Raw genomic sequence first — 23,227 nt, 5'->3', positions numbered from 1 at the left:
TATTATTTTTTCAGAATGGAAACTTTTCAAGAAGCCGGTGTTCAAATGCTGAAGGAATTCAGAGCTTTGTTGCAGCACTCGCCACTACCGCTTCCTGGTACTCGTTTACTTCAGCTCTTGGCGCTGAACATGTTCGCAATTGAGACCACGCAGCTGAAAGGTAAGTCGAAATGTTAGACAACTTTTTGTATATATTTTTTAATATCTTTTAATATCGAATAATCTTGCTTACATTTATAAAACATTGTGATATACTAATTGTACGAATATGTACAAATGTTTTAATTATTAAGGAGAAATACAATTTTTAATTAAAGCAGATCTTGATGTTTATTGTTAGTAATATTCATACAATTTATTTATACAAATACAATTATCATTTTTGCTATTTGGAATTTCTCTTCTTATTTATGTTTCTTGATCTATTTCACTTAATACTGTTTATCTCACGTAACCTGAAAAACATGTTCTTCCAGTGTATATATATATATATATATATATATTATATATACTGATTATTGCGATTAATATTATCACATGCCTTGGTGATCGAAAGGATGCTCACATAAAATTTAGGAATTCTCAAATCCCGATTGAAGTAATATTTTTTGTAATAGGTTATCTTTTTAAGGTGCTAATACCATTATTGTTAAGTCGACGATCAATTAAGTGAGATTATTATTTTAATTCATGATTGTGTTTCAAATCCAATAAACCGAATAAGCGCACAATATATGGAACTTATATAATTGTATTTACATATAAATATTACTAATTGTAAGCATCTAGACCCGTTATAATGATCGTATTTCTACTATTATTTGTGTTTAAACGCTTCTCGATCCATTTAATATTGTCTTAATTATTGTTATTATAGATATTATATGTTCAGATTATGTGTGAAAATTATAGCTTTTAATTGTTTTGCTTATATATATATATATATATATATATATATATATATATATATATATATAGCAGGAAACTTTTAGATATATCAAAATCTTTGTTGAAAGCAACGTTGACTGCTTTTGCATAGTAAATATACATAATAAGTATAGTATAAATATATTTAATATATATTTTGGTACATTAATATTTCATACATTATATTTTAAATTAAAATGTTTTATACCGAAATAATTTTCAATCGCTTTCAATTTGGGTATAAGAATCATATAGATTCACGTTTTTGTATAGATATATTTATCATTCTTTTGGTTGTCAAATAATTTCTATATTCAAAATTTTATTTATAACAGAACAAAATTAATTGTCAAACAAGCCGATTGTACCCGTTATTAATTTTAATTCTTCTTGCAATTTTTTCTTTGAAGGTTACTAAATGCAACTTAGATTAAAAAATGTATTATCTTGTCAGAAATATTCGCGAAGTCGAGCCGGTTACTATCTTTCTAAATACATACATTATGCATGATGTTTTAACGCGCGTATAAATTTTATGGACTCCGACAAAATTGCAAATATATTTTTTTATACGCTATACTTTGCAATCTAGATTTATATTTTACACAGAAGTGACTTCTGTTTATGTTGGAAATTTTGATTTTATATTGAAGCACTCTTCTTAAAACATTCTAAGATAAAGTGTATATTTAAAAACAAGGGGGGAGGGGGAGGGAGGGGGGAGAAAGATTTGCTATGAACACGAAAGGGGGAACACAAAATATAAATGTCAAATTTGTTTGATATTTCCAGCAAACAAATTTGCATATTTTACAAATATTTTGCATTTGTTTCAAATCATTTTTGTAGTGGGTACGAAAAAAGAATAAGTATTTGTATACACCTATAAATAATTTGCGATCTCTTTATATGAAATTTGCCATTATGGCATAGAATTAGCGTTTAAATTTTTTACCTCTGTGTGTGTGTTGTATGTGTGTGTGTGTGTGTTAACACCCACTAATCATACAGTGCTATTTCTAATAAAAAACTTGAGAAAGGTCTTGTACCATTTTACAATTTACAAAATAATTATCGAGATGTTAATTTCGAAAGATTGCCAAATAAACGAATATAATCGATGTATAAGTCAATTTTAAGATATCTTTCAGTGTTCTTTGTGAAACATGTTGAAGATGTTTCTTAAAGAACTTTTAAAGATATCTCAAAGTTGTCTTATACATCGATTATATTCGTTTATTTGGCAATCTTTCGAAATTAATATCTCGATAACTATTTTTCGATTTTAGGCATTTTGCTCATTGGATGACTAAAAAAAAATATTGCGAAAATTGGAAAATGGTAGAGGCCTTTTTGTGACTCGGTTTTTTTTATTAGCACTATGATTAGTTGGCGTTATTTCAGATACACCCTGTATACATATACATAAAATTTTAATTACATTAATCGAGCAGAAGTCTATTAATTATAGTATATTAATTAAAGTATATTAATTAAATATTATACATGTTGAGACTAAGAAATTTTTTATTGCGGTTTTACTAGGGTCAGTGTCATGAGATGCATTCTGTTGAGATGACTCGTTTTCCGCTTTAGCTTGTCATCAACAAGACCAACCGGTGATATGAATATATATCCGAAGGTATATCCGGTTTGGGTAGATGTTCTTCCTTCGACAATGACTCATGGGCTGTTCGTCCAAGAGAGCACGAGCATCATGACAGCAACGAACGTTCCTCGAGTTTTTGCACCTGCGTGCAGGTGCTAGTCCTATATAATTATCACTAATTTCTATACGAGAGCGAAACCTCGTTCGCTTGAGGTTTCGCTCTTCTCAGAATGGAACCTAGCCTGAGTCATCAAGGCACGTTCTATCTCTTGCTGTTCTATTTCCGACATAAAACTGTCCGCTCGAATCCTTTGCACCTGCTCGGACGCTTCTTCGCCCGAGTTTAACTCTGCGCAAAGTTGCGCCCCAAGTAGCTGATATTTTTTATCGCGTTGATAACGTAAATTTAGTAATATCTCCTTTTTAATTTCGTAGGATAAATTGATCTTTAAGCCACGAAGTAACGAAAAAAAATATATATTTGCATTTTGAGGCATGTTGAATTCATAATATTTACTATATTATATAGACTTTAAATTGTTGTTGGCTTTTATCCTTTTAGTTGTAATAATTTTTAGGATGAATTTGATAGATCTAATAAATTTGGATAGATTATTCGATTGTGCGAATAACCTTAAAATTGTGTGGATAACTTAAATAATAAATGAAAAAAAATTATAAATCGGAAATTCATTTACTAATATCGATAATAGAGAATAATGAAGACTTTACGGTCGAAGAAAAATTAGCTTAGAATGAATGTAAATTTCCGAGCGATATTATGGTGTTTTAGTATTTGAATTTTTAAGCAGGCGTTACCATCATGTGCTACACCTGCAATGTCGCAATATTGCACGTGCGTTAATCTCTAGTGGCTTTCTTCTAGCATATGAGCTTCGCGGTTGAATACTTCAGATGACAGTAATGACGGTCGTGCATGAAATTTTCCGTAGACATGAGAATAGAATATAGCATGAGAATAAGCTCATAACGTATATCGATTGTTTCGATTAAAAAGGGAAAATGTTCTCTGCGTTTGTATAGGTTCCTACTTAAGTGGATTTATTTATTAATGCACGAAATGGTTAAAAAGTTTGAAATAAAGTTTGAAATTTTGAATATAAAAAATTATTTGACAAAAGAATAGTGAACATATCTATACAAAAACGTGAATCTATATAATTCTATGTATTGATAATGCAAACATGAGCGTCGACTATAGTATGGTTGATATGGAATATTTCACACTCGAAATTTTTATAATATATGATGGTCAAGAAAATAGAGATCTATAATTTAAAAGGTGCCGTTAATTTTTTGAAAAAAGATGTAGCCGTGAGAGAAATTATATCAGAATACACAAAAATGATAAAACTCCACACTTGGCGCTCTGAGTAACGAGTGGAGGCAAGGGTGGATGGACAACAAAAAAAAAAGAATCTTGTGATTGCATGAAAACTATTGCACATATATTTTTATTTTTTATATATATATTTGTTATATATATTTTTTATATATAGTACAATATATATATATATATATATATATGTATATATTTTATACGTGGTATAAATATTTTATATATATATATATATATATACTTCGGCATAAAACATACACTGTTAAAAATGTTATGAAATTTAATATATTTTTAAGTTATGCAAATTAAATTTAATTTAAAGACATTACATTACATTAAATTTACATTAAATTTAAACTGTGTATACCGAAAAGTATATTTGTGTACACATACATGAAATTTAGTACTTTATACTTTTCATAAAATTTTATGCAAATTTGTGTGAAATTTAATACATGTAAAGATTAAATTTACTTGTTACTTCATTGACAACATTAAATATTTTTTATGTATCTGCTTGAAAGTTTGCATTATATGTACATAAACTTTTTTTTAACAGTGTAGATTTAATTTGAAATATAATGCAAGAAATATTACTCAATAGACAATTTTTTACATATTTAAAACATTTTTGAAAACGTTCGCATGATATGACATATATGAATATTTAAAGACAAACCGATAAAATCTGTCCATGTCTTTCCGGTTTAATTATCTCTGCCTGTCTATCGAGAATCTTTTTGATGACTTTGTCTTCGTCATAATGATGATCCTTCACCAGTCAATAATTGAAAAATCGTAAACACTGTCGGTAATGGATCATTGAGTTTATGCAACCGTGTCGACACTGTCTGCGGTTGTCCATCAAGGAATGTCTGGTCCTGCCTTCATCATCCTTAAACCGCCGCGACACATCCCTGCGGTTTGCTCCCCCGAATCGGCTTTCTCTTCACGTATGGACACTATGGATCGAAGTGAACATACGGCACTACTCGTCTCTATGACGTCTTATTTTATATATGAAAAGTACAATAAAGATATAACGCAAAAATTACTCGTTGAAAGAGAACGAACAAATATTCGAACAAATATTCGAAAATTTTTTAAATTTACGTAAATGACTTATTTTTTAATTTTTTATCAATTACTCTTAACATCCTTTGATATAGTTATTTGATTAATTCATCTCTTTAAGCGCGGTAAATATATTTCCACGATAAATATAATTGACGCGTTTAGGCGAAATCGGAAGCAGAGGAAGTGAATGATTTGATCTCGGACTGACTATTTCATCGCAAGAAGATTGCTCCATCGAAAGAGGTAAACGACCTTCTTCATCCGCGAGTATATACCTCTATCGAAATAGGATCCAATTACCAATCAAGCATAGGATCTAAGAAACCATCCTCTCCGGTGGATTATAGGATAGTCACTCCCGTAATCGTCGCCTTCGATGTTTCATTCGTCTTTCGATTGCGGCTCACTCTCGCCCTCTTGCTCTGCACCTACCTTGTCGACGATTTATCCTCTCGTGCGAATATGTTTCCTTGACCGTGTGATGCGTGCTTTCTTTCGCATTTATACATTACGCGTTACGTACATTAGGCGTCGTCGACAGAAATCTTTCTTACTTGTACATTTGATTTTTTAAGTGATATTACAAAAGTTGTCTGTACGATTCTCAGAATAGATGTATTGGAAAATGCTGCTAGATTATTTCACGCGGGCAACTCGGTACACGCGTATGCGGGGAACGAATGCAGAGCCCCGGGAGACCCTGGGGCCACCCGAAGAATCGCATAAAATCAAGGCTAATGTCCCTAATGTCTATAATCTTGGATCATCTGCATCCGAGCTACGGCCTGACTTGGTCTCGCGTATCTTAAATCCTTCCACGTACTACTACCTGCCCTACTGGAACACCTATAAATATGGGTACACATTCTCTTTCCCGCCTACCGCGTATTGGTGTTATTAAATTGTTTCATTGTTTTATCTCTTTCCTTCTTTTTCCGTTTTGTACTAGATTGATCACGCTTCCGTTTATCGTTGTAGGTTTGCACGGTATAATCGAAAATTTTGATTTGATCGTTTATAGGTATACAGGGTCTGTTTCAATTAACTAGAATATTTGAAAATTCTTAAGTTTGAGGCAAAAATATTTTAGACAAAAGTGGCTCAATTACTAGGGAGAAAAAAAGATAGTGATCTTGATATGTTCTCAAGCTCATCTTTTCTCAAACTTAGGTAATTACTTTGAGGTAGTAGGTTAACTTAAGCGTTGAACTGTTAACTTTCAAGCATTATAACTTGTAAAATATTTAATGAAAAAATACTTTGTAGTAGCGTTTTGAAAAATTTTCGAAGTCAATTATATGAATATGAAATAAAAAATGGGGGTTTAATTAAAAAAAAATTTTAAGTAATCTTAATTTGACCTTAAAGCTATCTTCTCAAGATCATTATCTTTTTTGCTCTAATATTTAAGCAACTTTTGTTTGAAACATTTTTATCTTAAACTTAAGGATTTTGAAATATTTTAGTGAATTGATTGAAATAGACTGTACTTCGTTTCAAAGAAATCCTTTGAAGAAAATATATTACCTTACAAAAGATATTAGATGTTGGAATTAATTCGTAGCGTTTTACAAGTGATGGGAAGTACTTTCATTAATGTATTTTTTAATGCTCATGTGAAATAAATAACATTCTTTCATTAAAAAACGCTACGAATTAATTCCAACACCTAATAACAAAATGAAATTCTTAAACACTGTTAAGTTGTTTCAATCTGCCTTATTTTAAATAGTTTTTAAAATTTAAAAACTATTTATGGTTATTTAATATGTGTTACCTAAATCTGCTTTCGTTCCATATTCGTCCGCGACAGAGAGCGTTAAGACACACACTTAATAATATTGTATTTATATTAAATAATATTTAAATTTCAAAGACTTTGACGTAAGGCAGATTGGAATAATTTTTAAAATGTTAAAAAATTTTATTTTATTTTATGTCTTGTACATGTAAGGAAATATATTTCCTTTAAAGAATTTCTTTGAAACAAACTATACTTAAATACTATTAAATCACGGATTTAGGAATCGTCGTGCAATTTCCGATAAAGAAAATGTCGTGATACGCCAAGCGCGCGTGCCCGAATCTGAAGTTATTTCACTGGACGAAGTTTCGCGGATGGGCAACCGTAGGCACGGCGAAGGGAATCGCTTCTTGGAAAGTCATGCCGAGCCGAGCGGGAGAGGCTCGTTGGCATAAATTATCGAAAAGTACAGCCCTCGAAAATCCAGCTCTTCCCTCGTGTGTGCGCACTCGCCTTCGAAATTGCCTCCCTAAAATATGAGAATTATTGCCCGTGGCTTCGTTCTGTCTCGCTCGCGACTTGTATTACTTCTGTGTTTCTTATTTTTCAAGCATCCTTTCTTTCTACGGCGGGCATCGGCATTGCTATCACGAGAGCGAGAGAGAATCTCTTCGCTGCTGCACCACCATGGTCACGAATGCGCGCACCGCGTGCGCCGTTTGTTTTGATCTTTTATCGCACTTAAGAAAATATTTCTTCGCACGGCCAATTCGTAAGAGTAAATCAGTTGGCAAAAAACGAGCCTTTCAATATCTCTCCTTTCTTCTTCCTCGAGCTCTCCGCACAGTGCGTACGTGCGTGCGTGCGTGCGTGCGTGCGTGCGTGCGTGCGTGCGTGCGTGCGTGCGTGCGTGCGGCGCGTCCACGCCTGCGTGCAATCCTTTCGCGTGGTCAGTTGCGGTTCATTGACCTTTGAACTTTCTAACCGCCTAAAGGCGACGGTGTCCGAATATCGTCCTGTCATTGTGCTTGGATGTGGGTCCTGTCATCTGACACGTCGCTTCGTTCTGAGAGCCGAATTAATTCAGTCAACTCACTGAACAATATTCAAGTTGTCGGAAATAGCATTTTCACGTCAAATATTCCCTGTCATATTAATAAGAAATAATATTTTTCATTCTTTTTGTGTTTTCTATTTTTTATCATATCAATGATTATAATAAAAATATATTTTGTGTAAATGTACACATAGTAGGATTATAGTTTAATTTTCTTCGTTTTTTTTACCTTTAAATAAAATTTCAGATTGTCTAAAATTTTTTTTAAACAATCCCTGATCTTTTCTCAGGAAAAATATGTAGCTTAGTTATTAATTAGGAAAATATAATTGTTCTAATGTGAACAAGATTTTAAATAAATCAAATGTAGTAGAACTTTTTCTAAATTTTTTCTGCTTAAGAAATAAAAATTTATATATCAAATTTCTGAATTTTGAAAAATTATATAGAATATTATAGAAGAGATACAGAGTTAATACGCTGACTTATAGTTTATAGGTTTTTTAAAAATAATTTTGGTCATTTTGATATTAGCGTGCGTGAAGGAAGAGCTAATTGCGTGATACAAATCCTCGATTTTTGACGTTGTTACTATATTTCGCTTCCTAGAAAATGTCAACCTTCGCGTAAGGATACTAAACATATCTTAGTATTTTGTCTTCGGTTTCTTTGGCGAATTCTTACCGTGAAGACGATCTCAAGACGATCTTCGTGTTCCTACGCAAGAGATCAGCGCTGAGCTGTTTTGCGAGTTTTTACGAGTTCATTTCTCGCAAAAATAATTTATAGTCTGGCAAGGACGATTAGCAGAACGAGGCTCTACTAATCTGCTGCCCGGCAACGATACAAGAAGACGCGCGCAAATGCATCATATTGTTGGTCATGCGTCTTTCTACAGTTGCGTCTAATAACTTCCTGCGATAGCGAACTAATGAAAACATTTCACTTCATATGCCCGTAACGGTAATATTTTGAACGTCTGTAAAATGCGTAAATTCGGCTTAGACAATAACCGTGATTTAAGGATTAATGTAAAGTTCTTTCCAGTTGAATATTTTGCACAGTTCATCTATCCTTTTTTTCTCTCCATGTTGGAGAGAGAAGGAGAAAAAACGAATGATACAAGAAGTTTAACTGAAAACAAAAAAAAACAGACCAATGATATTTTACCATTTGCTCATGACGTTTTGCGAGAGTAGTACAAACCTGCTTGAAAAGGTTGGCCTTCCTGAGAATTCGGCGGCAGGTGCAATAGGAGATCTTATTTCTCTGGAAACGATACGCTTGTCAGATTCAATGCCGCCGCATTTGTCATCTTTACACTTGCCGCGTCGTGACATGGCTTCTCTCACGAAAATTGGCTGCTGCTTACGCGCAAGTCACCAGGGCACGAGACGTAAGTCGGAAGTTGCGCACCTCTGTTCGCCCGCGTTCTTGTACCGCACGTCGCTGGAGATAGATGAGGGACTCTATCTTCGGCGCGGAACCAGTTACGGCTTGACGAGCTGTGTGTTTCACGTAATGCCTCGCGATCTTATCGTCCTATTAATAATAAACCGCGAACGGCGTTACACGTCGCGCTCGCGGGAAGTGACCGGATAGATGCTTGCCGCCGTTGCTGCTGGGTGCTTACTGTGGCCATTGCTTATTCGTAATCGGTTGGCCGCATTTCCCAGCTTCCCTTCGATTTTTAAGTATCAAGAGAACTGGATTATCCCTACATTGCTTCTACGAGCGCACTGATTGAAGACTTGAAAAATTAAAAAAAAATATTTGGATAATTCGGCTCTTCTGATTTCTACACGGAAAGAACAATTTTACTAAAATATTCTAAAAATTTAGATCACAGATCTGAAAATAATTTTGTTGGACTATCAAAATAGGACCTCGAATATGATGAGCTGAATGCTGGAAAAAATTTTGACATTTTAGCAAAATTGTTCTTTCCGTGTATCAATATAAATTAATTTTAATCATGTTAAGGATATTGGTTAAGAATTAGAAAATGATAAAGAGTATATTAAACCGAAATTGCTTCAGGCCCTGATGAAATAAACTGCAATGTTTACACAATGTTGGCATTTAATGATATATCAAGACATAAAGATAACCCGCAAACCGCATAACTTTTTTGAAGGAAGTATCCGTGGAAGCCTCAAAGCACTGATGTTAATCTATATTGAAGTACATAGAAATGGGCTTGAATGATAGCAGCGATAAAATAAAGTATTGATGTATGGCTTGGCCGCGTTTCCCTTATTGAACACACTGCATTATTCATACATTGCTTTTACATTAATCATAGCTTGAGGAATTTTTTTGCGCTATTTCGATAGATCAGTTTCCATGCATTCGTTTACTGATTATTTAATTGTTGTATGTTCTTTAATTCTTTTAATCATAGTTTATTACCTTCAGAAAAAGTAAGTGGTGTCGAAAATGGTATCTTCGATTATGTGCATTTAAATATTTGCGGTCTTAACATTTCTTCGATAACGAAAGTTTCTTTTTATGAGATAAATGGATGTTATTATTTATTATTATTATTCATTGTTATTAAGAATATGCATGCAGTCGGTATAATTGATATAATTGTCGGTCAAGTGTTGCCCATGGAATAACAGAAAGAATCGAATGCATATCGCGCGATCTCCTCGTAAGAGAGAGAGAGAGGACCGCTTTTACGGTTCGTATCAATGATCACTGATGATATCTTTCATTCTGTTCGACGTTGGCTATTCTATTTGGCATTCCGACTATATCGTTAGGCCATCTCATTGCTTTCCGTCATTTGCAATCGCGAAAGCACGCGTTAATCCATATCGATACGAAGAGGCGCGGTTGACAGCCGGTTCCTCAGTCAGTCGTCCAAGATGTTTGCTTCAGGTATAACTCGTAAAAAAAGAGCGAGTCTTTTCCGGGTAAATGCCGATCGTCGGGTGATGTTGATTTTACGTGAACTCAATCGATGACTGAGAATAAAATCATTGAAATTGAGTCGAAGAAGTTAAACCGGATATGTGACTTTTATAATTAGACACAGTATTACAAGGAGATGCGTATCAACACTTTGCAGTCCCCGAAATCTTACCTACATTAAATTTTTTTTACATCGATGCAGCTTACCTTTTTTTAATATGAATTTAACACGATGTCTCCTTTATCTCTGATAAAAGAGATTTATGTGCGCGACGGAGATAGTCAGAATTAATCGCAATCAGCGAGAAAGCCAGCTGGTGCGCGGCCTTTAAAGGAAAGTTTGCGGGTGGTTAATTAATTAGGTGGATAACGGAGGTTTTGAGGTTTCTTTTCCAATTAAGCACGATGTGTGCTGCGTTCCGTTAGTTTTCGCTAATTAGATTGGTTTTTTCGTACGAATGGCAGCTTCTTTCTCTCTTCTTCTTCTTCTTTATTTGGGGAAGTATGTACAATGTACAAAAATGTTCGTCCTTGTTGCGCGAGCATAACATTCCTCATTCTGACGTCGTTGCGGCCAATTATGGACTTTTATAATTTTAAGCGAGTGGTTTTAACCTCATCCGAGGGTTCTCGGTTAAGAGCTTACTTACCGACTATCATTCTTCCAGTGGTACACCAGTCCAAGTCATTAAGTGATAAACGCTCGACTCCCGCTGGTGGCCGAGACCTCTTCTCTTCGGGACCGAACTCTCTGGGTGCACACGCGGCTATACGAATGGATGATCGATGCGCCTCGGTCGCGGTGCAAAAATTAACACCGTGCCATGTTTTTACACTTCTAGCAAGGATAGCAGCGCTTGCATAGGTCAGATCTGTCCAATTTGAGCTCCAGAATCCAAATGCAAAGCCATCGATGTAAAAAAATTTAATATAGGTAAGATTTTGGGGACTGTAAAGTGTTGATACGCATCTGAAATACTTATCAATATTTTATAGTCTCTGAAACCTTACATTGAATTTATTTATATCAGTCAGCTGCTCACATATCAAATATTAATTTAATATTTTGTACAATTTAAATTATTATTTAAGCTTGAGGGTTAAGCTGTAAGAAATTGATCATAGTCGCTTATTCTTTTCACATTCGACTGTAATTGATCAATTTCTTACGGCTCAAGACTTAAAGCTTGAGTAATGGCTTAGAATGTGTGTAAATATTAGGCTAGTGATACATAGAAAATAGTAAGCAACAAGATATAAATAGTCAGTCATGAATATAAGGCAATAATGAATTAAAAGTAAAAAAAAACTTTGTATTGCTTACTGCTGACGTTTTTCTTTGCACTACTAGCTTTGTGTTTGCTGAAAGCAATAAAATTTAAAGCACGGTTGGGAGAAGAGAGTCCTGTTTTCTGGGAAACCCTTTTACATCCGCGGGAAAAGATACGGTCGCGGCCGTTCAATTTTGACGACGGTTTCTCGCGCGATTACGCGGCTCGGTTGTAACGGGCGAGTTACAGCGGCGGATTAATACGATAGCAGGGCGAAGAGCGCGACGGGAGCAGGTAGGAATTGCATGTTATAGGTAATTGGCAATTTCTGTAACGCGATCCCGCTACCACCTGTCCGACGGTCGGGAGAGTTTCGCTAGCGGGTGTTTGAGACTGTGGCTGCAACGGTCGGTGGGTGCACCGGTTATGGGTGCACCGCGCAAGGACGGAGGAAACTGCCGGCCGACCGACAGATCGGTATTCCTCTCGACACACGTAATAACGCTAACACGTCTCGACGCGCCCGTGAATTTATGTAGGCACGCCGAGTGCTCTTCTCGAGCACCGGCCGCCAACCTCGGAGTACTCCGGGGTACTTCGGAACTCGCTCCTACTCCGCCGCGCGGAAGAATCTCCTCGAGAGCGGATACACGTGCGAGAAGCGATCTTTCTTAATCCTTTCGCCACTCTCCCCCTCTCTCTTTCTGTCTCTCTCTTTCTCGAGCATCTTATAGGAACTTGGCATAATCACTGGAAACATACACACATATCCCTAAAGCCTTATTAAAATTTTAATGAAGACTATCAGACGCGAAAATTTATTCTGTCTATCAAGAAGCAGACGTAACATAACAGATATATTGAGACGGATGTATATTACTTATGCACGGAAAAATAATATATAGTTCACATAATTAAAAATATTTAGTTGTGAGCAATGTAGAAACATCATCCTAGTTATCTTTATGTGACAGGAATGTGTATGGTTGATACGATTTATTTACTTTGATGTATCAATATACAACTATATCAATATACAATAGTTAGAAGCGATCTGGTTGTGACAACCAAAACTTGGGGGATCGTTTACTATGGATAAGTTATATATCCGTATAGTTGCATCAATCGTGTACTGAAAGAAAAAAATTGGTTGCAACAATTTAGATAATAAAATATGGCATCGAAATCATATACTGCCATAGGATTGCGGATAGGCTAACGCAACTAAAAATTTACTACTATAACAAAAAACTGGTTGCTGCAGCCGATTAAAAATGCTACGCCATATTTTACTATCTAAATTGTTGTGGCAACCAATCCTTTCTTCCAGTGTGACATTATAAAGCATGATGTGTAATAATAATTAAATTATTAATAAGAATTTCTTGTTACACATTATGCTATAAATTAAGTTGCAATTTCAGAAAGCAAAAGCGATTCACCACGCTTACAATTAAAAATACGCATATATGAAATGCCGTCATTGCTGCAACATAACTTAATCTAACCATTGTACTATGATTCAAACAACAACATAAATAGTTGCTCCATATTTTACTATTTAATCTGGTTGGTATCAACCAGAATTCTTTGTAAACCAACCATATTGTTTTTTTCCGTGTGCATAATATATTTTAAAGCACTTTACGTATAGGTTCTCCTCGTTACTTACGCAGTCGTTGCTTTATTTTACGTTAAAATTCACGTTATTTTAAATTTAAACTTCGAAATTAAGAATACTTTATATAAAGATATAATGTACGCGCGGCGAACATCATGTCCGGGGAAGAATTTATGAACACGATCGGAAGGAGTCGTTATTAGTCTCGCGTTTAACGTACACAGATTACCGAGAAAGAGGTAAGCGCTCCCAGACAACGGAGTCATCGCAGCCTTGTGTAATCTGTAACGACGGCTGTAATCTCCCTCCGCCGATCCCATTCCGCGCGCGCGGCGCGCAAATAGATTGGCGCCCTGAAAAAAATCTTTCAGTAATATCGGAGAAAAAACGTCATTACCAGCGAGGTCGTAATATCGAATGTGTGTTGCGCACTTTGGGTTTCTACGGAGGTGCAGAAACGCTGCCGTTGCCGCCGCCGCGGCCGTCGCCGGACGAAGCGAGCGGGCGAGTTCCGAGAGGGTGTTGGGGAGGCTCTCGCTCGCTGAGAGGGCTATTATTAAAATTGATGTTGCAATGGCAATAAGCGGAATTGCTGGGTATTAAATTAAATTATTTTAATGTGGCAGCAAGGGCGCGAGAGCGGGAAAGGGGGGCGGAGGGTTGGATGGACGATCGCTCGGCGGAGGTGCGGCTTGTAATATCCACTATGCGGACCGTAAGATTGAACGTACCGCAGCGTGGAAAGTGCAACAATTTTGTACATTTTGATACGTGGCGGCCCTTATGACCTGTAACGACGCGACCTGTAGCGATGGTACTCTCAAAACATTTGAGAACCATTTAATTTATTTCTTCAGTCTTCAGAAGTGACTAAAGTTTTATTTTTAATCTTTTACTCTTATATTAAAGGAAGTATATTGAGTGCGTTTAATAGTAAAAACAAGAGATCTTTGGAATTATTATAAGATTCTTTAATATTCTTGTTCTTTGTTAGATCTAAATATAAAGACAAGTTATCTTATAAAGAATTTTATAATATAGTTACAAAACTATTTTTTTTCTACTGAACGCAGCTAAGTCTGTAGCTGAATTAGTGTACACTTTTAGATCTTAAAGTGAGATAGATATCTACACTGAAAGAAAAGATTGGTTGCTCCAACAATTTAGATAGTAAAATATGGTATAGCATTTTTATGGCTGCAGCAATCTTTTCTTTCAGTGTATATATTTGATATTTTGCGAAAGCGAGAAAGAGAGTTGTAGTGCAGTATAATGTAATGGAATAAAAAACAGATCTGTCGTGCAACGTTAAATAACAAAAAAAAATTGATAATAACATTTGGATAACCAAAATCTTACCGCGATATCTTACCTTCTTTTCCCACATTTTCTTTTTTACTTTGCTCGCAACCAAGCATTAATCGACGAAGAACAAACAGCCCGGTCGACTCGCCGATGTGTGCTCTTTGCGCACACTCTCTTTGCAAGCTCTGTGAAGCGAAACGGATTCTCGCCTTGGGAGAGAGAGATCTTTTTCAGGAACGTGCACCGTTGAGCATCGGCAACTAACTCCACCTCGGCGCCTGAACGTAGCCCTCTGTTTGCCCGAGAGGCGCGAATTACGACTCCCCAGTGTCAATATGTCAGCGCGGATATTTCATCCTCGCTGCGGCCGGCCGACGGCGGCCGACGGCGGCACGCCTCTTTCGCGCCACTTTCGTGCGTGTTACATCGCACTTCGATACTTTTACGCTGACCGCCTCGCATAAACTTTGTTTGCCGTCTGCTTTCGCACTTTCCGTTTCTTCGGAACTCAATTTTCGTACTTTTCTACTTTTAACGCATTAAAATTACTCGGGAAATCTTGGAGAGAAAATCTAGTGGTGATCTTCGGTACAAAGCTGTCGAACGAAGTAAGGGAAATGAAGTAAAATTAGATGGACTTAAAATAAATCTTCGACAATTCTTAAAATGTTGATTATAAATAAATTAATACATTTGAAGTATATAGGTTGCAATGCAAAGAAAATACTGAAAAGAAGTCTGATAATAGCTACTAAATGTTGAATAAAATAATTCCAATTAAATGTTCGGTCAAATATAATCAAATAATTTTACTTTTTTTATATAATATTTAGTAAGTATTACCAAACGTAATAGTAAAATCAATCATTTATATTGATACTTATTAAATATCTAGAAAAATAAAATTAATTTTTGTTATATTAATAAAACATTTAATTAGAATTCTTTCGCTTAATTTATTTGAATATTATCAGATTCCTTTTTTGGTGCAGAGCAAATTGGAGACATTTTTAATAAGGTTTGGCGCATATTTGTTGTGGAAAACACTGTCAAAAATGTAAAGTGTAGTTTCATGAATACTGTGTTGGAACTAAAGAAAAGAAGTAATTTATTTGCGATCACTGTTGCTAAAATATTGTTCTAATTTCAAGTTTTCGTATTAAAAAGTTTGGTTTTATTTTTTCCCAAGGACAATTTCAAAATTTCAATTTGTTAACTCGTTTTGAATCATCTACTTTTTCAGCATGTATATTGTTTAAATAAGACAAAAAAATGGCAAAAAGTTTTGGATATATTAATCATTATGTCCCAAATTGCCTTACCATCCTATCCAATTTGCTTCTCAATTTTTTTTGTAAATCGGCGGATAAAATTGGATAGCTTTATTTCAGCACAGCAGCGTATCTTGTATCTCTGATGTTACTGTCAATAGTGCATTAGTTGTGTATATGTTTGATTAAATGCATTAATACACAACCTTCTTCAATTTGTTACACAATTAAAAAATTCTATTAATCTATCGAAATTATTCCGCTTTTTTTATCTTATTTTCTTCTCTAAATTTTATTTTATTTATTTCTTAAAAGAATGATCAAACATTTTAATTGACTTGTTTAATTAATTTCATCTCATTTTTTGCGACTGACGATAGTGATTAGCAGTAAAGATTATATTTCTTTTTATTTTTATTATTCGATTGTTATTGAACTAATTATTCATCTCATCTTAAACGGTCTTGATAACAACGATATTTAAGAGAGGATGTTGAAAAAGACACAGCTGCTGAAATAGAAGGAGCTTCTTAATCTTGATGTCGTAATTTTGATGTTTGATGAATTCAACAAGGAACTTCGGTAGACAATTTATGTTCTGATTGATATCAGACAAGTAGTCTGCCTAATTTACTCGAATTTTTTGCTCCTTTGCGTATAGTATACACAATTGTTACGTCCTTCACCGTCATTATACGAACATGAAAGAAATAGCTTGAACGAATTACCGAGACGAACGAGATGCGACAGTCGATTGTGTTTTACATTAAGTGTGCAATGGTTAGTGTAAACAGACGGTCGAACGTTTGTCCACATAGCTTCCATTTCTATTCTTTTCTATCCTTTTATGTCATCCCCTTATGTTATCCATATACTATCGGTACGTGAATCGATTTCCGATCAGACAACTTCCACTCGCACGAACGATAAACTATTCTCGCGTAAGATCGCGACGTCATGAATTATTCCCTTGAATGACTGCCGAAGTCGAGCAGATTTCAGGGACGACTTCGTCGTCTTGTTGAAAGGGGATTGAAGGACATGAAACAGACTAGGGTGATGGATGAGATCGTTCTGCCGTACAAAACTCATAGATGCTGATGGGAATCGATAGTCTCTGCTATCTATTACCTGATGTTTGCATTTTTTAATGCTTGAACGTTACAATCGATTTAAAAATAATCGGATAAAAAATATTCTTTAATTTTGTTCGCTAATATTAGAATAGAAATAAGGAATATTTTTCATATATATAAATTTAATTTCTAATTTTATAGAAAAAAAAGATGAATGGATTTTTTTTAGATCAACGTTTTTCAACCCTTTTCAACTCGCGGTATATTAAATAACTAGCTATAATATAAATTTCTCGAAGTACATTAGTGCATACACTTCAGCATTCAAGATCTTTTATCGTTATAGATCTTTTAGCGTTGTAGATCTGTAGATCTTTTATCAGATATTTTCGCGTTATAGATCTTTTATCAAATATTCACAAAATTCAGTTAACACAATGTTCAGAGATAAAAAGTAGCATCCTAAAATTTTATTTTTTTATTTTTAATTTTATCGTTTTAGAAGTGATTTTATTGCAATGATAGCGCCTTGATTAAAATGAGAACAATATAATTTTTATAATTTTTAAAACATTTATTCCGTTCTTCATTCGTTTTTTTACTCATGTAGATTAAATAATCTACATCTCTGATAAATGATAAATGATCTAAAATAATCTATTGATTGTTTGCTACCGATGATTAACGTTTATTCGATTTAAAAACAGAAAGTTATAAGATTATACTTGTTCTAGTATTTATTTACGCCACAGTTAGTCTTTACTTCGATAGTTGATTTCTATCGCTTTTCCGACTGATACACATATTCGGAGTTCATACTTTGACCACCACGCACCCTTCATATATGTTTCTACTATCACGTGCTTTATCCTAACTCTGCTTTATCAGCCATTAATCTAAGATGCTTGCACTTATTTCTATTTCTATAATTTTTTTCTTGTGATACACCAATTGAAAAATTCTTTATAATTTTAGATAACCATGTTACGCAATCTCTTCTTCATTATAGCATAATTTTGCAATGTTCTCGGTAGAGAAGAAGTTCAATGGCTTATGACATCTTCTGGCAAATATTGCCAAGGGATATCGTTAATGTCGTCGTCGTCGTCGTCGTCGTCGTCGTTGTTGTTGTTGTCACAATGTTGTAATGGATGGGCGCGGTTACGGGCCAAGAAGAGGAGTTGTCAGTCGTTGTGGTCGATGCGACTGCCGCCATACAGTCAAGATGGAAAAGATAAAAAGAGAGGATATCCCTCGGGCGGTCGTCCTTGCCCTCGCTGGTCGGTCCACGTCAAGGCCATCTTGCTTCGGGCGCAATGCACCCGCCGCTGTTGCTGCACTTTCCCCGTCTCTCTCTCTCTCTCTCTCTCTCTCCGGCTCTGGGCTTGTCTAATGCACCATGCGTCGTCGCTCCACTTCAGCTACCCTGTGCTGCAGAGGTTGTATACTGAACTCGACTGTTTCTCTCTTGCTCTTTATCGGTTTCTGCTGCTCAATTCACGGACAGACAAGTTACATAGTTACAGCCATCTCTATCCCTCTCTTTATTCGCCTTCCGTACTACCCGTATATTCAACGTCCTGTGACTCTTTTTCGCCTTTGAGCTCCCTCGCAAGTCCGAGCTATCGTCGCCGATCGGCGCGAGGTGCATCTCTCTTTTCTTTTCTTATCCCGTTAACCCTCGCCCTCTTCTCTATCTTTCTTCACCCGCTTCTCTCGCTTTGTCGCTATAAATATCCGGCAAGGCGTTATTTTTAACTCGACGTATGCTCACGTCGAGCGGCGATAGAAATCACGTCAAACGGATGTGAATTTGCGAGATTTATATCGAATCACCGAACTTTCTCTTCACTATTGCAACAATTTTATGCAAATTTCATTTATATTTCTTTAAATTATGGATAACCTTATCGACTACCAGAGCAATTTAAATGGACAGTAATATTAAAATTCTAAGAAAATATTAAAATTCTAAAGATTTGTAGAGTTATAGACGGACAAAGTTAAACTTTCTTACTTCAGACGGTAAATCTGGTCATATTTTGATGCCGATATCGGTGACTTTCACGATTTTTTTCATTCTCTTGGGAGCCATCGATGTTTTTTAAACTCTTGTGTTGTTTGAGTTCGGATTGGTCGGCATTTCTCTCGCCCCGCATTGCCTCCGCTTCTCTCGTGCGATCGTCTCTTTCTATTTCTCGCCATCGCTTCTGTCTCCCTCCGGCAGTTTCGCCGCTTTTTCTGCCTTCTCTTCCCGCAATGTTCTCTGGAGCATGACGCCGGCCGTTGATTAGACCTTCTCCTCGCTCTCTTCTACCCTCCTCTGTTTCCAGTCAACCCCTCCTTGCTTACCTTCCGCGCTTCTGCCTCGCTCCTTTTTATCGTGGTTGCGTGACCTTGCCAAGGTCGGGTGAACGAACAGCAGTAGCTGCAGCGGAGGTGACGTTGACGTTGCCAGCGTTAGATCGCAACACTTCAACGATCGAATAGTCTATATATATATAAACATGTATCCTCTATGAATTATCTTATTATGGATATACCAAAATTTAATTGCAGAATTTTCAATCGATTCCCTGGGATTTCTCTTAACAAAAAACGTTTAAGAAATTGTATAATCTCGTCACGAAACTCAACAATCGCCAAAGTTCTTTGAATCCAACAATTTTTCTCCACAATGCGCAGCAACACAATCTTGCAAATTGAAATTCCACGTAAAACGAGTTATGGTGATAAAACGAACGTTCACCAAAGACTGGCCGTGTTCCATTCGTCTCGACAGTTTATTGGCCTCGAATCAAAAGTCAGTTTAGCCTGACTCGCTGTTCATTTCCTGCCCTTCTAATCACGCGCGTGGTCTCGCGACCGCTCGGGACGAGATTGCCTAACGAGTGCGGCGATTCCGTGCTTTCGTTCCTTCGTTAAGCCGACAAATTGACGATCGTTCTGCAGGTAGCGTTGCGACTAATTCGGTCCGGCTATTAAAACTCGCTTCCTCCTCGCTTGATTGCGTATCACGAAACATATCACGACGCCAAGTAATAATTGCACCGAAGAAAACCTCGTGCGCTTCGTTAATACACGATATCGTTTCGTAAGCGTACACCTCCTTTTTATTTTTATCACCAAGATAGAACTTACTTAACGGTGATGTTAATGATATCGATATGAAGGTAGATAATCAAGCTTATTGTTGCGTGCCTGTGTCGCGATCTGAATTCTCAATTTACTAGACCGGATTTACTGGAATGTCATTGCTCTTTCGCTTGGATCTTTAAACGTGTTCTCATCTGTTCTGATGATGGTTGCTATATTCCTTTTCATTATCTTATCTTAAATTTTTGTTTTTTGTTTCTTTAGAAAAATAAAACATTCTCGATTCATATCGATTTGCATATTTTTTTAATTTTTGTTTTTTAAAGATAATTTATAATTATTATGTATATAAAAAAAATTATTTAAATATACTAGAATCTGTCAAGCTGATAATTAATCTGATGACTTATTTTTTATTTTTCTTTAATTCTAAGAATTAGAAAGAGATAAATAATAAATTAAACCGAGATTAAAATTTATCTACATTGAAAGAAATGGATGTTAATCATCATAAAAATTTCCGCGAGCATTTAATAGAATCTTCAATAATTGAGTCCTGTTATGATTTATATTTATGTACTTGCTTTTTCTCGACGATTAACAAAAGCTGATACGTCAAAACAAGCGTGATTTACACAGGAAACTACTTATTGAACGTATAGATGCTTGTCTATGTAAATAAGGTTTGAATATTGAAAGCGTTAACACACGTGACACGTCGATGAGAAACCGGCTAACAGGTCGATTAATCAATTAACTGGCGCGTAGTCTTCTCGTTTATAATAAGAATGAAATGACGGTCTTGCGATGGTGCGGCGCCGGATAAACGACAATTTACAAATTAATAGTACTGTCATTAATCGATCAAGAGCAAAACGTGAATGTCGTCTGGCAATCAATGCTTCGCCTTCTTCGTGGTCGACGCGTGTGGAATAACAATCCTGGAAAAATGCCTACCGAGATTCCGTACGGAGAAGAATGTTGTAGAAACGTGTGGCGTATAAGATCAACTTTCCCGGGACGATCCAACGTACGTCTATCTATTAACACTGTCGATCGTCATTGCACGATGAAACTTTATCCTTTAAATTCTTTAAAGTAGAATCTCTAAAGAGTGAAAATTGAACCAGAAAAAAGTAGCTCAATTTGAAGTCTTTAAGAGTGAGATTTCACACACTCTTTAGATTGAGATTCAGTCTAAGTTTTAGAGAGTTTCCACCCAATAACAGAATTGTACATTCAATTGATACTGAAATTAATTAAAGAGAATTCTCGTTTTTGAGGAACACGATGCCACGAGTAAAATTATTCTGCTGCTCTGTATCTTGAACATTATTTATTTAGTATTCGAATATTCATGACACGATTTAAAATTTGAGTTTTTCAAGTTTCTTCCGTGTCTTCGTTTTTTTGTAGATTTTTTTTTGGAAGCTTAGATTTATAGATTTAAATTTAGTCGGTGTAGAATTTTAAGCAACTACACCGTGCGTATCGACGATGCAATGACGACTCGGAGAAAGACGCGTTTACTTTTGTATTTGCATGAACACTTATACCTTCGGACGAGCGGCCTTTTGCGAAGCAGTCATTTACAACCGTTAATACATAACTTCCTGCGAACAATCACACAATAGCTATAGATATCTGTTGCGCTGCGCTAATACGTGGTGCCAAGTTGTATCGAGATTCTTTCAATGTATCCCGATATTCAAAGTGATTTGAATGACAATAACTGCGATATTTTGCTAACAATGGTTTTAATTTAAAAACGCGTGTACCTAAATTAGTAGTAATTATTGCTATATAATATCACATGATACAGTTAGGCTTAATTTTTCATTTTTCGGTTAATATGTGATTTCTCGCTTAACTTGCAGATGACAAAAATTGTGTTCTTCATGTTATAAACAAAAAAAAACGAGGTATCTAAAAATTTAGCTATATATAGTCTAAAAAAATTTTGTTGGGTTATCAAAATAATTATGTAGAAATCTTAAGCATGATGAGATTTATGAGTAAATTTGTGCTGCAAAATGTTTTGATATTCTAACAATCAGTTTGATCGTCCTATAGAATTATTTTGATAACAAGATTATTTTCAGATCTATATATTTAGTTAAATTTTTAGATATTTTAGCAAAATCGTCTTTTCCATGCATGATTAATCATTAAACTGATAATTTTGTAGTGGTAACTTTAAAAGTTACCAATTAACACGATTCTCGCTATTAAATGAGAATTCAGTTTTGATTGCTTTTGACGGATTGGGTCTGTTCAATTGACATGATTGTGATAAATTACTTCGAAAAATCACAAAGAATTTTTAAAGAAAACAGATGACTGACTACACTGTTCATTAGAATGTAAGAAATTTTAATTAGATTGTAAAAATGTTTAGATTTATATAGTATTGAAGAAAACTCTGTGAATCGAAACGTTTACGATGTTTTAATTTTAAATATATACAAAATTTTTTAATTATATATCTATTTTCTTTTGCTCGATTATCGGTCATTATTAGGATTTTTGTATTACTGTTTAAAAGTTATCTATTAGTTTAGTGATTAACCATAAAAAATACAATTTTTACATTATTATTGAGTTAAGTCTAATAATAAATTAACTAGAAAATGAATATATCTTAAAAGATATTTCTCGAAGAATAATTTAAGACAGAAAAATTGACAATTAAAAGTTTTAATTTTTTATGAAGTTTAATTATTTGTTAAATAGACAATATTGCATTTATTACAACATTACTAATTTTTTTGCAGATTTAAATAATTATTAATTTCGTGCCTGTATGAATTCTTTTATTTAAAATCTTTATTTAAAATTGCTTTAAACTTTAGACTTTGAGGTAACGTAATATAGCTTTTTTAAGCTATTATAAA

At 35.0% G+C, this 23,227-nt stretch overlaps 1 protein-coding gene across 6 annotated transcripts in view; it reads left to right on the top strand.

The window, feature by feature from the left end:
- The window catches only part of LOC105148572 (Smg6 nonsense mediated mRNA decay factor), a 109,231-nt gene that overhangs the window by 23,838 nt on the left and 62,166 nt on the right, over window positions 1-23,227 (top strand). For all 6 annotated transcript variants that reach the window (XM_087403083.1, XM_087403082.1, XM_087403084.1 and 3 more), the window contains exon 17: window positions 15-160. In XM_087403083.1, the coding sequence (XP_087259209.1) occupies window positions 15-160 (146 nt within the window). The remainder of the gene's footprint in view (window positions 1-14; window positions 161-23,227) is intronic.

The sequence above is a fragment of the Acromyrmex echinatior genome, chromosome 2 (genome assembly GCF_024713525.1).
Source record: "Acromyrmex echinatior isolate Ae372 chromosome 2, ASM2471352v2, whole genome shotgun sequence".
NCBI lineage: Eukaryota > Metazoa > Arthropoda > Insecta > Hymenoptera > Formicidae > Acromyrmex > Acromyrmex echinatior.
Note: the sequence above shows the minus strand (reverse complement) of the source record. Positions and strands in the feature narration are given on the sequence as shown.